At 42.0% G+C, this 17,151-nt stretch overlaps 2 protein-coding genes across 5 annotated transcripts in view; one reads left to right on the forward strand and one right to left on the reverse strand.

Annotated features, from left to right (window-relative positions):
* RNFT2 (ring finger protein, transmembrane 2) overlaps window positions 1-7,839 on the reverse strand; it is a 34,307-nt gene extending 26,468 nt beyond the window's left edge. For 2 of the 4 annotated variants that reach the window (XM_075516660.1, XM_075516658.1), the window contains exons 1-5: window positions 7,581-7,813; window positions 7,057-7,244; window positions 4,343-4,833; window positions 1,054-1,532; window positions 258-334 (exon numbers count right to left, since the gene is read on the reverse strand). In XM_075516660.1, coding sequence (XP_075372775.1) covers window positions 258-334; window positions 1,054-1,532; window positions 4,343-4,425 — 639 coding nt within the window. In that variant the 5' untranslated portion in view covers window positions 4,426-4,833; window positions 7,057-7,244; window positions 7,581-7,813. Of the gene's footprint in view, window positions 1-257; window positions 335-1,053; window positions 1,533-4,342; window positions 4,834-7,056; window positions 7,245-7,580 lie in introns of all 4 variants that reach the window. The other 2 variants (XM_075516659.1, XM_075516657.1) reach the window with 1 other exon arrangement.
* A 148-nt stretch (window positions 7,840-7,987) lies between these two features.
* Window positions 7,988-14,490, forward strand: SPRING1 (SREBF pathway regulator in golgi 1). Its single transcript, XM_075516661.1, has 5 exons — window positions 7,988-8,242; window positions 8,856-9,012; window positions 10,302-10,453; window positions 10,971-11,084; window positions 12,114-14,490. Exons 1-5 carry the CDS (start codon window positions 8,132-8,134, stop codon window positions 12,195-12,197), a joined length of 618 nt encoding a protein of 205 aa, XP_075372776.1. The 5' UTR covers window positions 7,988-8,131; the 3' UTR covers window positions 12,198-14,490.
* The last annotated feature ends 2,661 nt before the right edge of the window (window positions 14,491-17,151 follow it).

Here is a 17,151-nt window from a genome sequence, read left to right on the forward strand (position 1 = left end):
TCCCTGACTCTTCCTCTCTTCATTTTACTATGCCACACTTTCACAAAAGAGCAGGATGGAAACTGTGGGAGAGCATCAATGGGGAGAAGTAGGAAGAGGAAGTGAGGATTACAGCACAGTACTCTTCTTCTGACAGATCTGTATCCATACAATGGCATTCATCCCTACATTGCAAAAGAAGGTTCAACATAGACATTGTTTTGTATACAAAGAGCAATGTTGCTTGGGAACGTAAGAGAGTAAGATGCTGTACTCACCTTCAGAGCAACCTGTTCTCGGAGTGTTGAGTTGGCATATGCGAATGTGCTGGCCATACCAATGCACACAGCAATCCCTGCAGGGAAAGACACTGTCAAAGTATGTAAGGCTGGGCAGGAGGATCTTCAGTCCTAAGCCAGGACTGATGTCAGCATCTCAAGCTTAGAAAAAAATTTACTGGGTGATATTCTGGATGCATTGGGAATTAAAATATATAGGCGACTAAACCAGTGCAGTCTGGACTCATAAAGTTCAAATTCAAGCTAAATGAAAATGAAGCTACTGCAGTGAGCACTTGCCACCCAGCCCAATACAAACATTCTGTCCTAATGTCAGGTTCCATGCTGAAGGAGAACAGAAGTGCTGCAAGTTGTGGCTGCAGTGTGCAAAGAGAACTCCGCTCGATGACAGTATTACAATAGCTGTTCAGCAGCTCATGGAGGACAGGGCACACTATCAAAACCATACAGGATACCAGGTCCAAAGAGCAAGATGTTGCAGACCTGAATCAATACTTCTTTTTGGGAATACTGGAAGAGCTGTAAGTGGACTAAACTCAAGCATTACTGGCTTCCCTGGATAATAATCTCAGCATACTACTCCCAGAATGAGTAAGGATCCTCAGACATGCCACACATATAATTTTGTAGTAAGAGCAGGATTAGATTATTAGATTTTACATGACCACTGAGGAGCTGAAAAACTTAGGTACCATTAAAGAAACCTGAATAGACATATTTTTTAGGTCATTCTGAAGACCAGGACACTTACAATCCAAAAAGGATAGATGCTTACCAAGCTTATGCTGGAAACAAACTTTAGCCAGGAGGATCAAGATGAAGGGAAGTCCCTTCTGCAGCCAACCGATCACAGCTTTTAACTCTGAAAGAGCTGGGGCTGGAGTTCCGGCTTGCTCGTCACTGCCTTCCTCAGCATGCCCGTGGCGGTCCCCTCCTGCCATGTGCAGTAGAGATGAACCCCGGTGATGGCCATGGTGGAAATGATGGGATGATTGCCGGTGGTGAAATGGGGCTCCTTCAGTACGACTGGTCCCTTCCTCCCTTGGGGCTGGCATCTGAATGAATACTTCCCCACCTCCTGCTGAAGAGCCCAGAACCAAACCTGACTGGAACGGCGTGGCTGTGATGGTGCCTGAGGGGATGCCTGCCAGGCCTGAGAACAGCTGTTGTGGTGAGGAAGCTTCAGCCTTCAGACTTTCAAAAACTCCACTTTCATCCACGCTGGTTTCAGAACTGACTGTTTGGCTCCGGTTTCTGCAGTGGACGGAGATTAGAGAAAAGTGATTAAACAAAAATAAGTGCCACAGAACTTCTCAGTCTTTTAGCCCAATCCTGACTGTGGTCATTTAAGAGTTCCTCACACACTGTCAGAATATGTAGGTCTCCAGATGACAGATGTTTTTCACTTTGTTTGCTGTTGGAAAGTCACAGTTGCAGAACTAGAGGCCAGTAATCAGACTCCTAAGGTAAGATCAGAGTAATTCTAAAGAACTGATCAAAATGCACCTGCTTCTTCATCTAAGGAACAGAGTTCCCAAACACCCCCTTTACTTTTGGAGAAACCAAAGAAATAACCCATCCGATACCAAATTCAACATCTTCTATAATGAGTTAAATATTTAAAGAAAAACATACAAAAACCCATGTAACTTTACACAGTGCAACCAATACAGGTCATATTATATACAACCAAATTAATCAAGCTAACTCAAAGAAATGACCTACCCCCAAAATCTTCTGTCTTTATTTAGGGATGATCGCTACTTGCCTGCTGATGAATGACACAAACAAGAGACAGTCAACCGGGAAGAGAAGCGTTGAGAGCTGCTTGTGTGTCCCCAACCCAGCAAATACTGTAAGTGAAGGATGTGCTCATGGGTCAAAAGAAATTGTTTTATTTTGGTATTCTTGGCAAATTGGACATGGATGTACCCAAATTACTGGGCACTGGCCAGAATTAGATCTGGCACTGATTCTTTCCTGAGCTTGTGGGATTATAGCCAGATTCCAAAAAGAAAGTCTTAAATAGCCTCATCCTAATACCAAAAGAAAATACGCTTTCTTTGCCTGAACTCAGTACTGTGGCACTGAAATGAATACATGTAAAGTTTAGATGACAAGGAACAATACAGGTAACAAGTAGAACGATCATTAGGCACTAAATGCTTGGCAGACAGCAAATACCTCTCTAACTTGCAAAAGGAGAGTAAAGAATAAATAAAGCTCAGCAAGAGGCAAAGCCCACAAATAAGGCATGTTGCAGAGCTTCAGTCTCTCTTGATTTTAATCCTTGGAGATCTCTAACTTTAGAAATAGTGGTCACAAGCTGAGACAGCACATGCAGGCACATGCAGGGCCCTTAACCCTCTCTCTCCCATGGGTTCAAAAGCCTCCCCAGGCATCTTACAGGGCACAGAGCACTGCCTTTCATCTCACTCTGGAGATAGCTTCAAACCTCTCCGGGCATACCTTCCCACTAAGTAAACTCCTAATAAGGCTTTTTATAGCTACACCCCATTCCCAATGTCTCTCCACAGGCTCCAGCAAGGAATCAAGTCGACAAGATATTGCACACCTCTTCTTGGTTCAAAATATTCATCAACCAGATCTTGGATTTTACACCTAACATTACAATTCAGGCATGTATACACAAGACAGGGACATAATGTGACAGTACTTAATGTCTGGGAACATAACAAACAAATTGGGTGGAACCCAGTGTTACAGATGAAGACACAAGTATTGTTTGGAACAATACTACCAGGATACATGACTATGCTTTCAGCGGGAAGAAATTAATCAGGGACATATTTAAAAACAAATAAACAAGGACGGAATTGTGAGTCTGCTGAAGTTAAGAGAAGTGAAGGCCAGTGGCAACAGCATTTCATTCTACAGTTAGAAAACCTTCAGCCTATGTTACTGACAATATGTATTTACCCTGTTAAAAAACAGAAGCATTTCTAAAAAACAGTTGACATTACTCTGTTTATCTTTTGCACTCAATAATAGACACCTATCCTGAATACATTTTAACCACTCCAACAAATCCCAAAGTGCCTTACAAGTTTGTACAGACTCAGAGAGCTCTACATTGCAGACGAGAGGACCAACACAGCATCTTATGTGCCTCTCAAGCCCCAGGCTTGCCTGCCGGTATAAAACCCACAGACTGCACTGAGGCTTGGGCAGCACCATGCAGAAAAAGTTGAAGATAGCTTTCTTTTCCCCTGAAATTAAGACTGGTACCATGCTAGAAGTGGTCATGACATCAGGCTTCACCTCTACCTGCAAAACCACTAAGAAATACTTAGTGACTGCTTGTGATCATGATCTTTCACTTACAATCTCAGCTCAGCCAGAGCAATGAAATTTGTTAGTTCCATCTTTGTCTTAGAGTAATTAGATTAGTTTCTTCTTTAGAAAAAAAAAAGAGTCAAGCTCTAACCCTGGGAAAGCACAAGGGAATATTTAGTACCAGAACAACAACAGTGGCAAGCCTTCCTTGCTGGTGTTATAATTACAGAAGTGAATTAGAGGTATTCTAAATTTTCACATACATGAAGCTAGATACAGATTCTGGGGTGATGTAAAGGATCACCCAAAATCTTTATAAAATACTAAGTCATAGTATTTTATACTATGGGAGCTTCAGACCAGCAGACTTTTAAAACCTCTTAATAACAGAAGTATAAATAGCCTCTGGTCATACAGATTGATCCTTTCAGATTTATAGCACTCAGGATCCCCACAGGACTGTGCCATGAATCACTCTTCCAGAGCTCCAAAATGTCCTGCCTATGCTAAGCCAACTGTCTCCATATGTGCCATACTGGATCATGAAACCTGAAACACTGTGGTTGGTAGTAGTCAATCAGTGACATGAAGGAGAAAAGTAAATGTGCCTCTAAACTCGAGCAGACAGCCTGGCCACAATATATACACAAGAAGTATATGCCTTTCTTACTTTTGAGCTTTCATCTCCTAAAACACCCCATATGCTTAAATCAGAACATCACCCTCTGGAGAGGAAAACAGAGGAAAAAAGAAGGAAAAAGTTTTACCTTTCAGGAGGAACGTTGTCAGTGTTGCTGCTATGCCGTCTCTGCATTTTCCTCAAAACTTTAAAACACAACACGCTCAACATTAACGTTGCAGGCCAACAATTCCCAGTGTGACTACTAACAAAGGCCCACAGTCAGAGGGCTGTGAAACCCATTCAGCTAGTGACATGGCTGGCATAAATCATTTGCTTCTCTGAAAGAGCACCTCAAGCTTGCATTTGTTTCCTAGTACACTTGCGAAGAAGCAACTTCCAACTGGGAAATGGAAGCACACATACGCAGGTCTCCAAGCAGGGCAGGAACTAGTCAGATCCCCTTTTGCAGTATGTGGCAGTCACAGGGAGTGTACAGCTGTGTGATGACATGTTCTGATAACGAACTTGAGGACAACTAACAGAGTAGCTCTCGATGTGACACGTGAATTGACATACGCTCTCTGGAAATGAAATCCCTTCTTCCTCTTCTGAAGAAACTTGCTTTGTAAAGCAAAACTGAGAGGGAGGAAAAAAAGAAAATGTATAAACATTTTTTTATGAAAAAATACAATCAGGTCACAACAAGGACAATATTCTTTTAAATAAGCAACCCACTCCTTTTAGACCACAAAAATGCCATTAGCAAACTCTGGAAATGGTCATAAATAATCTGCACATATGCAAAAGATCACATGTTCCTGCTCCACTCATTCTGGAACTGTCAGCATAAAAAAAGTAAGGTCTGGAGTGGGAAATGAAAAGGCATGGAAATTGTATTAACTTCAGGAACTTTTTCTAGAACAAGGAGAGAAGTTCTTTACTTAGTTATTTAAATCTCTGCTTTCAAGTGTCTAATTTTAAGGGAACAACCTCAAACATGTTACACCTTTTAAAAATAAAGTTAATTCAAAAGCAAAGAAGAACACAGAATCATCATCATCATCAAGGCACAGCAGAGTACCTGGCAAATAGTCTTACACTGCTAATGTTATATTAGTTATATAAAACCTGAGGAATGGGCTATTTTTGCAAGTGATTTGTCCAGGTTTCCACAGGCATTTCATAGAAGATCGAGAGAGACATCCTTTAAATATTGAAGTCTGATCCTACTCAGCCCTAGACTACGATAGCTACTGAATAAAATGTAAAAGGCTCTAAATACTTTTGAATATCAAAAGTTATAGTATTATTTATAACATTTCATACTGCATGAATATATGTAAATAAATGTGTAGCCCTATATCTGTATTCTGTAAAGGCACAATGGCTCTGAGAACATCTCCTAGCTGTCTGTAAGCAGAAGTATTCAAGCTGAGAAGTAGAAAATACGGAATATTTATTTTTCCCCTATAGTTTCACCTTTTCATTCACATTCTTTACTTTCAGTGACCCACTAGCCGATGCAAAATTGCATTAAATTCAAATTTTATCCCTTAATAAAGCCCAAATCATGCAGTTCACAGTGCATAAACAGTTGTGTTTACCACATACACCTGCAGTAAAAGTACATGTAGTTTGTCCAGCCCTGAAGATGTTACAAAGCAGAGAAAGAAGAAAGGGTATTTCAGTTAAATCACACAAGTAAGTACTGAATTTGTAACAAGATGAGGAAAAAAAAAATGTTAACATTTACAAAAAAGAGAAAGACTCTTAGTTTGTAACATCCGGTCTTGAAGAACCCCATCAAGTGGGCTGAACTGAGACAACACCAGATTTGAGTCATCACTGACAGAGAACATAGAGGTTTTAATATGAGATGCCAACTTTGGACATCCCCTTGACGGTTAATATAAATACACACATATCTATGTAAATAAGATTTGGCATAATCATATATGGCAGGAAAACCACAGCTTTTAACACATTTTATGGAGAGGATGCGGGAAACCATCACGAGGACCAGAAATCTAATTCTAACCAAAGTCTTCTGATTCCCTAAGTTACCAACACTCTCTTAACTACGAATTTTGATCTTGTAACTTCCAGCAGTTTTTTAATCTCTAGCTATACTTTTCAATTTGTGTTGTGTTTTCAGGGCCAAAATTGTTTTATAATGATCTCTAAGTTTTATCCAGTAAAAAATACATATTAAAGGGTTTTTTTCAGATTTTTTAAACCTGCATTTGTAGCAACAACACCTGGTACTCCAGGAATCTTTGATGCTTTCCCTGCAGTAAATGTTATTTGACCCTAACTTGACAGTATCTCTGTTGACTTAATAGATAATATTATCCTCTTTTTAACCAAAACAGTAATTAAGATATGATGAAACGGCCAAGACAGGCTGACCCATGCAGGCAGAGCTGTCCTACCTGTGAACAACTTCGGGGTCACTGCTTATAAAGAAATCTGTCCATTTTCCCATGCTACAAGCTGAGAGCTAGTCAGTGTGGAGATAACTCTGAAACTTGGAAAATCCTTCACTCTATTCTAGACCATCAGAAGTCTACTAGACTGTAATGTGAAATCACGTTCCAAAATGACATGCAGCTCTACGGGGAGACATTTTTTCTTTTGGCATCAGCCATGAAGGGGACAGTGACATGAATGCCAAGTACTGAAGATGCAGGATTTCATGAGATGTAATCATCTGTTCTGCCCAGAGTCCTACAGATTTAAGATCAGATAGAATTTAAATGGACTTTGTTCCAAAAGGCACTCAGCTTCAATACTGATTGGTCCTGCCTTTTCTGGATTAGGGTTTTCATCTTGTAACACTTGGACATTTTTTAACAGTACCTGAACAACAGGTTTAAGCAGAGGTGCAAGGTGTCACGGTGGGAGAGAGGAAAGCTCAAGAGCGTGCAGACATCTCATACATGGAGTCCTTCAGATAATCCAAGATGGTCCAAATTTCAAACTCATCACAGGTCCTTCAAGCTGGATGATTGTACGGCACCTGGATCACAGTGCTCAAACAGGCGCATCTGTAAGAAGCACATGCATAGAGTCATTTTCACCATAGCACAGTGAGTTTCAGCTCTCTATCTCCTTGGGAAAGACAGAGAGGAGCAGGAACCCTTGCTGCTTCAACCCCTGCACACGTGCATGATCCAACAAGGCCGTTTTCCTCTGGGATTGGCACCTGCAGCCCTCCTCACTGCACAGGCACTCCCTGGGCGCCTTGCTGAGCTGTACTCTGCCTTCGTTCCGTATATACACACGTGTGTGTATGTGTAATAAATAAATATATACGTAAATGTATTTATATACACACACACAAATATACAGATATATATGTATAAATACAGTTATACACATACACACATATATACGTATACAGACAGAGAGACAAAGGTGAGGCCTTTTTTTTCCAAATAGGTCGGGGAAGGAGATGCTCGCTGGAGTATGTGACTAAATGCCCCAGCGGGGGCGGGAGCAAGCCGGGTCTAGGGAGCAGCAAGCCCTGCCCGGCCCAGCCCGGCCCAGCCCAGGAGGCCGCGGCCCCCCGTACCTACCCGTGCGGGCCGCGGTGACGGGCACCGCCCTCGCCCGGCGCGGCCGCACCCTCTGAGCGCACGCACATCCGTGGCTTCCGCCTCCTCCGCCCCGCGGCCGGCGGAAGCGGTTGGGCCGCGCTCTCGGGAGGGAGGCCGGGCCCGGTGGCAGCGCCTGGGGCAGCGCGCCGAGGCTCTCCGCCGGGCGCAGTCCGCGCTCCCTCCCGCCGCCCCTCCCTCCGCCGGAGCCGGTGATGCCGGTCCCGGATCAGCGCTGCCCCCGCCGTTCCTCTCCCTCCCTGCGGCGGGCGAGCGCGGCGGCGGGGGGCTGAGGGCCCAGCCCGCGGCCCCGGGGCCGGGCCGCCCGGCGCGCCGCCATGGTGCCCTGGGGAGCGGTGCTGTGGCGGCGGCTGCTGAGGAAGCGCTGGGTCCTCGGAGTCGTCTTCGGGCTTTCCCTCGTCTACTTCCTCACCAGCACCTTCAAGCAGGTCAGTGCCCTCCCGGAGCACCCGTCCCCCCGGCGGGACGTGCGGTCCCGGCACGCTGGGGGCGGATAACCCCCCCCCTTATCCCAGGATAACTTTTGTTCTTCAAGTGCTGTCGCTGAACTCCTGGGATATGTTGCCGTAAGAATTACATCATAATTATTAAATAAAGACAAGAGTTAAAAAACATCATGTCTGATAATGTATTTAGACAGCAACAGTGTTTTGAACCAAAACTGGGAAAAAAAAGTCTCGAAGGGACTTGGTTATTCTGTTGTAATGTCTCTTGTGAACTGTAATTCCACTAGCAAAGAACTTACAAAAGAGAAATATGTGTACCTATGGTTATGTAATAGAATACACGCTACTTTTGTGGTTGTAATAACCGAGTTCAGCTCTATTAGCTGATCCTGCGGTGAACTTGCATACCCCAGTTTTACTGGATTACGTTGCTTTCATGCTCTGTAAAGCAAAAGCTACTGCAAGTAATATGTTGCTTACTCCACTGACACTCGAATTTATAACTACTAGGTGTTTTTTATTGTGGGAAAAGCACGTGGATTGGAATGGCAGAAGGAACTTGTACGTTTGGTTGCATTGCTGTCTTTCCTTGCAGGAAGAAAGGACAGTGAGAGATCGGAATCTCCTCCAAGTGCAAGAGCACGAGCAGCCGATCATGTGGAAGGTGAAATTCAGTTCGGGAAACAGCAGTCAGCTGAGTAACCAGTGCAGGAATTCTGTGCAGGGGAAGCTCCTCATTACAGATGAACTGGGTATACTTGATACTAAGCATTTATTCTGCGTATTGCAGTGTTGACTACTGCTTTGCCTGTCTGATTGTTGATGGCACTTTCAAGGAACAACTGCTCTTTATTAAGGCATTCTTATTGCATAACCTCAGCTGTTGGCATTTTATCCTCAGACTGGATTGATTTTGCTGTGGCTGCAGACACTGCTGATGTGATTCTGTGCACAGCAGGCTTGGGTCCAGCTGGACTCAGCTCGGCATGGTACCTTATGAGTGTGGCTGTACTGTTTCCAGGACCACCTTAGATTCAAAGAACTCTAGTTACCTTTGCACAGAATGCAAGCATCGACTCCTGATCAATTTAGTGTGGGTGCTTGCTGAGCTATTTGTATCCCCCTGCAGTGTATTCCTACTGTCAGGTTTCCCTGATTACTCTCCCCAAGATACCTGACTGGCCTTGTATGGAGGCAGCTCAGGACTGGTATAATTAGTGCTCAGTCACAGTTAACAAGCTCATCTGACCCCTGTAAACCCAAGGTTAGCTCTTGCAGGTTCTCAAATTCACCACTTGTTTTAAGTGTATGGAGCCTTTCCTGCCATGCACATGTGTGCCTGTTGGTCAGGCACTGGACCCTTCTTGACCAGAAATCAAGGCTGTAGAAAAACCACCACATCTTCTGTGATTTGCATCAATATTAAATGTAGCACTGCCTGAATTATGCTTACTGCTGATTCACTAAGGTCTCTAAAATCAGGGATATTTTTCACAGTCTAACACTGTGGTAGTACAGTTTCCATGGGGACATACACTGTGGTTCTATACTATTAAGGATTCCTCTCAACAATGACTATTACAGCTATCCTGTGTGGATAAATCTAAGTCTCTTCATACTGAACTATAGAGTTATCCAGACATAGACCAGTTAAAAGAACATGTATCATCGTTTTCTCCAGTACAATCATCACCGATCACCGAAAGGAATCACCCCTTCCAATCACAACAATGAATTACGTCAAAAAGAAATCAGAACTTAAATATTCTGCATTGAAAGACGCATATGGTATATACAGCATATTAGAGTAGGTACGTCATAGTTGTACAGATAACACCAGGTTGGAGTAAAACTCGGCTCTATGTCTAAGTGTTATTTCAAAGAATTGCTAGTTAGGACTTCAGCCAAATTGAGGGGGATCATAATCTATTAAATGATAAACAAACCTGTTCTTAAGTCATGTGATTCTTACTATAGCATTTCTGTAGAATGTACCAAGGAGTACATCTTGCCAGTTGTTACTGCTGCTTTTGTTTTTCAGGCTACATCTGTGAGAGGAAGGACCTCCTGGTAAATGGCTGTTGTAATGTCAACGTGCCCAGTGCAAAGCTGTACAGCTGTGACAGCTGCCTTCCCAATGGCTGCTGCAGTGTGTATGAGTACTGTGTTTCCTGTTGCCTGCAGCCCAACAAGGTGCATAGACTTTCTCCTGCTTTTCAGGTGTTCGCGGGTTCCACTGTGGCTTAAAGTGCTTGTTTGTGAGGAGCTTTTCCCTTAGAGGGGACAGTTCCTGTTCTTGGCAGGATGAGGAAAGCCTGCAAGGACCATATGGCAAGCTATAAACGAAGCTTTAAAAAAATCCATCCTTCCCACCTTTGAGAGCAAATACTGGGAGCCTTGCAAAATGTTTCAACTTCAGGGGAATTGCATTTGCTGAAGGGAAATGATTGCAGAAAAGCTATTCCAGCCAGTATCAGTTTTGCAATTATCGCTGCTGTATTCCATTAGCTTCTCTAGATTCTCTTCCTACTGCTGGGGTTCTGTGATGTGGTAACCTTTCAGTGCTTGCTAGAAATTCTAAGCGGAGTTGCTTACTGTTCCTCTCATGCTTGAGCTGCGTAGGTTAAGGTGAGCTTTGATTACTCCTTGTTGAAGTATGGTGTTTGTGGTTTTTTTTTTGTTTTGTCTTCTTTTTTTCTAACCACTTTAGCAACATCTTCTGGAACGTTTCTTGAACCGGGCAGCTATCGCTTTCCAAAACCTTTTCATGGCAGTGGAAGATCGCTTTGAGTTGTGTCTGGCGAAATGTAGGACTTCATCACAGGTAAGACACAAGTACGTGGCCAGGGCTCAAAAATGGAAAAATACCCAAAAAGTGCCATTGGAAAATGGGGGTTGGTCCTATGAATGGCTGGTCTGTTGTGCTTGCATGCACATGGGCATTTTCATAAATCCTGAAGCTATAGGTGAGAGCTAATCTGAAGGCAATCCTCTGATTTGTAAGGTGACATAGTAACATCAGCAGTAAATAAAGGGCAAAGTGCATATTTAGAGCAGGACGAATTGTACACTCTCTTTAGAAAAGAGGTACGTAACTAAAAAGAGACTAGCTGAGTTCAATGACCAGTGAAGATCTCGTAAGGATGAGAACAGTGAGAGTTGTTCCCAGTAGCTTCAGAATGCTATTTACTTTATGGTACATTTTTAGACTCGCCATATGCTGACAATCATCTGCATAGTAACTCAAAAATTAATTTTTTGGTAACTTTTTTTGCTTTTTAAGAACAGAGGTGAGCTTCTCTTACCCATATGACTTTATTAGAAGTTTTGGTCTAAGCAAGCATCGGCCCTCTTAGAAAGTGCTGTTGGAGATGTCATGCAGCTTGAGTATTTAATATAGCGATAGGGATGGGTTGCAAACAAAGGACACAGTTCCAAATGTCTCCAAAGTTGGTTTTTTTTTACCCATAGTATCTGAACTCTAGTTTTATCAAGAAAAACACACACATCTCAAGTAGCAACTTTATTATGCCTTGCTTGCTTAGGACATTTGATGATACTGCCTAAGCATATATAATTTTTTTTGGACATTGAATCTGTTCCCACCTACTTGGGTAGTCTCCTGAAAAGGAGGTTCTGGGTATCGTTCAACGTTAAAGTGCTATAATATAGCAACTGTCTTTTATATGTTGGGAGTGCAGTGTTGTTTGACTCCAGATGATACTCTAATGTGTAGAAGAATTTGGGAAATTTTTTGCATACGTATAAGTGCTCTGGGTTTTGGCCCTCAGTGAAGGGATGTATTGTTTCAATATGTGTGTATTGTTAAAGCTTCTCCTCCTCTTCCTGACAGAGCGTGCAGCATGAAAACACTTATAGAGATCCAATTGCAAAATACTGCTATGGCGAATATCCCCCAGAGCTTCTGCCTGTTTGAAAGCTCTGTGATCTAAGCAACAAAGGGAAGGAGCTGGAGACTAGAATCCAAAGAGCAAGACAACAGCTGTTGCATTACAAGAGCCTCGGTGTAAATGGCTTATGTTGTTTCTGGGGACAAACCCAGAGGTGTACAGTGTAAGGGACTTAAGTTCTCTGGGATTGAATCTTGCTTTCTTCAGTTTGTTATGCACCTGCTTTAGAGTGCTAGAGTACTAGTACTGTACTAGAGTACTAGTACATTCTTTGAATACTTCCTCTAAATTTTAGGATGCACAGAGTCGATCTAGGCTATAAAACACCATACGAAAAATATCTAATGTAGCTTTGCAGCTGTACATGGAGGTTCAATTGTGTCTCTGCAGTCCAGAGACTTTCCAGAGCGACAGTAATAATTAGAGGATTTTTGCTTTTAGAGAGGAAAGCATGCCTGTTGTGCTTCTCTCTCTGGAGCACTTCTTGACATGCATGGTGTACATGACATATGTAATTATGAATTATTTATTCGTTTTATATGGATTACTAGCTGAAAGTATTGATGCTTTGCATAGCTAGTTGTTGATGCCTTTCAGTCCGTGTTTTATTATGTCAGGTAGAAAGGATAGTTTAGATCCTGACTAAAATGGGTTGGTTTTTTTTCCTCTTTAGTCTAAAGAAATTGTATTGGGATTCGTCACTATAGTGCTTATGTTCCTCTTAGTGAGTTTAAAGCATTCAGAACTCCAATGGAGTTGTTATTCTGTCAAAGTCCCATAGCACCAGAGAAGAGCAGGGATCTGCCTAGGATGGGATGTTTATAGTCTGTAAACACTTTCCTCAATACTCTGCAACAGTTTCCTCAAAGAGGAAGGAGTCTTAGTCTTGTAAACAGCTCTCTGCTAGTCCACTTTCTGACAAAGCACTGAAGATTTGTTTGCTTGAACTTGTTCAGGCCTTGGTAATTCAAATGTACTTCACTCCTGGTTGTGCAGGAGGCAAAAGGGTGGAGTTGTTCTAGGATTTCAGTTTAATGATGTCCTTGTGCATGAAGTAATTAGAGTGTCAGAACATGGCACAAGCCCTTCTTTGAGGACAACGGTGTTGCATGAGTTCAGTTAAACAGTCATCATGTTTTTGATTTGCTGTTTGACATACTTGCTACTCTGGAATTTCGGTCTGATCAGAGTGGCACTAGAACAGGGTTGGTTCTCCTACAATTTCTCCTAGCTTTCTAAGGTTGCATTTTAAACTGTCTCCCTCTTAAGGCCACTCAACACAGAAAAGATGGGTAGAGAGCCTGTAAAAAGCTGACTAAATTTGTGCTCCCCCTGCAAGTCACCGGGTGAAGTCCAAGCACTAGACAAAATTGGGCTGTTCTTTTCTATATGCAGAGCCTCATTTCTCTTGTTTTTTACCCCATCCATCTCCTCCATGATTTTGACTTTGTGTATGCTTGTTTAAACTGATACGTCCTATTCCCTGACTGAAATAAACAATCTACAAAGGCTTTTTAAAAAAAAATCAAGCAAGTACAGTGGTGAAGTATCCTGGTGCAGAAGTTCTGTAGAATGCTATTGCAATTACATATGATATAAACAAGAAGTAGTGTTACCAGCCATCTGATAAAATCCACTTGCATTGTTTTCATTGTTCTTTCCCAGAAGTCATCAAGTGAGATAATGGTTCTGTCAGCAGATTCTCTTGAAAATTTTGTTTTTTCAACAGCTTAAAAGCTTTAGCATTAGCGGTTTATCCAGCTGAAAATCTGTCTCCCCTTTGCTGCCATCCTATGGCAACTTCCTGCAGCAGACATGATACAGTGTGAAGATGCAGTGTGAAATGCTGTCTTCAGAGGGTAGCAGAGGTTACTTTGCTTTTCAGTGTTAAACAGATTCTTCACCCCTGTTCCAGCACTTCATAACTGTTTTCCTCAGGGCAGGTTGGTCTATTATATCATTCCTGCTGAGATGTATTCCAGCACTTCATGTTTTTGCACCATGACTGCTGAGATCAAGATACTGAGGGCTTGCTCTTGCTTTCATTTTCAACTTGGTATTAATTTCTTAGCAGGTGATACCACTGCTTGAAGCAGTAATTGTAAGAAATCATAAGAACCAACCTAATTCAGACAACATTAGTAGGAATTCCTGGCCCCTTTCTCTTCTAGAAAAACAGGATGTGATCAGAAGAGCGTTGTGACTATTGCCCATTCAATGGGGCAGAAACGGCATCCTCCCTCCCTGGTTGTTGAGCTGTTCAACTAGTGTCTATACTATTATGTTAAATCATTAAAAAATTATCTGTGTTCCAAAATACTGCCTGTTCTCCTGTCTTTCCTTGAACTACAAAGCAACTGTACCAAAATGTAAGTCTGAAGAATGCAGTGGAGTGGAGAGGGACACTAACTTGAATACGTGTAATAAAGGCAAGCAAGTAGAGGCAAACAGGAAATCTATTTCATTTCAATCTGAGAAAAGAGCACGCTTCTCTCAATGGTGCACAGAAAAATCTGGCCCTTTGCAAAAGTGGATTGAGCAGGGAAAGGAATGCAAATGATTGCTTCATGCTGTGAAGATATGGTGAGAAATGACAAATCTGTGCTTACTGGTAATACTTCTGTGTAGTTTAAGTGATGTCCATCCCTCTTGCAAAAAAAGCCTGGTGACTGTGGTTGTCAGTGGCTGTCTGGCATCTCCTTTCTATTTGTCAGCTAAGAGACTCAGGTTGTTGACTTGTGTTTGGCAGCAGATTTAATGAGAGCATTTGATGGAGTGACTAGTTCTGCTTATCTGCACTGAGGTCAATGCTGGGGATAATTGAATGGGTTGTGTACTCCTTGATTCCTGTAGTTTACCAGAATATTAATGCTAGTGAAAAATGGTAAGAGCTGACATCTAATGAGGAACAGGTATAGTATTTGGCTGTACCAATTTGGAAAGAGTAATCTATGGCAGAAGGGCAAAGCAGTAACTGCCATCTTAGCTGAATTTAAACTTGAGCCATTGGCCTTGAAAGAACCTGCTGTACTGCTCCATTGGGATGATACATGCAGAATCGGATAAAAATTCTTACTGTGATGGGCTGAAGTTCTGAGAAGGCAAAAGCAAACTTCTGGCTTGAGGCCAACACTGAACAGTTGATGAGTTGGGATCACGGTTTCTGCAGTCTCAGAATCTCACTCACTGTAGTGGCAATTCTTCACCATCTCCTGTAAGTGTTCAGGCTTCTAATCACTTGGAGAACTTTCTAAAAAGTATGTCTGTAGTTAACTTTGGAATATAAAGCACTAAGCACAGCAAATCCTAAACATGAGTCTTTGTTCTGATATGTTTTTAAAAAGCAAACACTTTTTTGACTTCCCTTGTCATTCAGCTGCACAAGCTTGAGCTTTAGGATTTGTTCTGTCTTGTGCTAGTCACTTAAACTGCAAACACACTAGTTCCTTTAACCTAATACTGTAATGTGATATTTGTTCTTCAGTTATTCTAGTCAAGGAGAGGGGGGGAGGTGAAAAGGAATTCTCTAACTCAGCAAGTTCCACAAAAGATGGGAGTTCAGCAAATTATTGGTGCTTTAATAAGAGTCCTCTGCACTTCCTTACAACCCGAGGCAAACAACTAACTATATGCAGAAGGGGAAAAATGCCAACTTCAAAACCTGCAGGGAATGATGGGAAAGTACTTAGTTCTTCATTTTTGATCCATGTCTAATTAAACAGGCAGTTCTATCTAATATTTTTGGTCAAATAAGGTCTGACTTGTAGCAACATGCATATTGTCTACATGATGTTCTCAATTTTTGAGGCAGTCATATGGCCACAGATTTTTCTTAAAATCATGGTTCTTAGTAGATTATAAGTATAGGTCTTAAGCAAGAATTCTCAGGATGCTTTCAGATTGAAGTGTGTTTGTTGCTGTGGTCTGCTGTTTTGCCTATGGTGAAATAACACAAAGTTGCAGAGTAGAGAAAAGTAAGAAACTAATTCTGGCTGAAAAGCTTGCCTCATAGAAGCTTGTCTAGTATGTATTTCAATTAAGGGGACAGAAGACCACAAGCTATAGTTGCAAATGGAATGGGAGGCAGGTGTTACTTCACCTGTGAGATTACAATCAATCTGTTTCTACTATTAATGGTTGAAATGAGGATTAGCACCTGATTTCTTGCCAGTTTAATGGAAGCTTCCACTAAAAACCAGCTCTCACTTATCTACTATGTTTTATGTCTGTCTCTGCATGCACCTACAGAGTAAGGCACACTAATAGGAATCAAGGTGAATGGGAATCATATGTCAATTGTCTGCGTTCTGTTCCTGTCCTGCACAAAATTTGTTTAGATTTTAAACTCCTCAGAGCAAGAAGACAACTCTGCATTTGTAGTTCCTATGACTTCTGACCATGTCCTCACCTGGAGCCTTTAATGTACCTATTCATATGAATAATACCTGTCTTACACCCAGAAAAAAAAAATCACTTTGAAGAAGTTGGTTAAGGTTGAGTGTGTCACGGGTGCGCAACCACTCCAGCATCCTAAGCTACTGACGTTGTCATGTGCATAAAAATGCATCTATCAGCTGTGTAACGTGACACTAGGTATGCTGTGTCTACACCTGCAAACTGAAAAATGTAGATTATTTGCAAACTACAGTTACAGAGCTGCTTAGTAATAAAAGTTGTGCTGAGGAAATAAACATGTTCATACATGGATGAACAGGGTCCTAATTTATCTAAATTGCTGAAGCCTTAAAAATACACATTAAATTAAAAAATCCCAATCCTCTGTAGTAGCAAATGCATACAGAAGTATGAGTAAGCAAATGTAATATACCTCGTCTGATGTCTTTTTTTGTCTGCTCAACTTCTTGTGTCAGCCTACAAGCTTACTTCTAGTAGCATGTCTCAGCCGGTGTAACAGCGAGGATCAGCCAGCAGAGGTTACCACAGCATTTGGATAAAAGCTGGTCTCCTCGCCGTGGAGCC

Source organism: Mycteria americana, chromosome 13 (assembly GCF_035582795.1).
Source record: "Mycteria americana isolate JAX WOST 10 ecotype Jacksonville Zoo and Gardens chromosome 13, USCA_MyAme_1.0, whole genome shotgun sequence".
NCBI lineage: Eukaryota > Metazoa > Chordata > Aves > Ciconiiformes > Ciconiidae > Mycteria > Mycteria americana.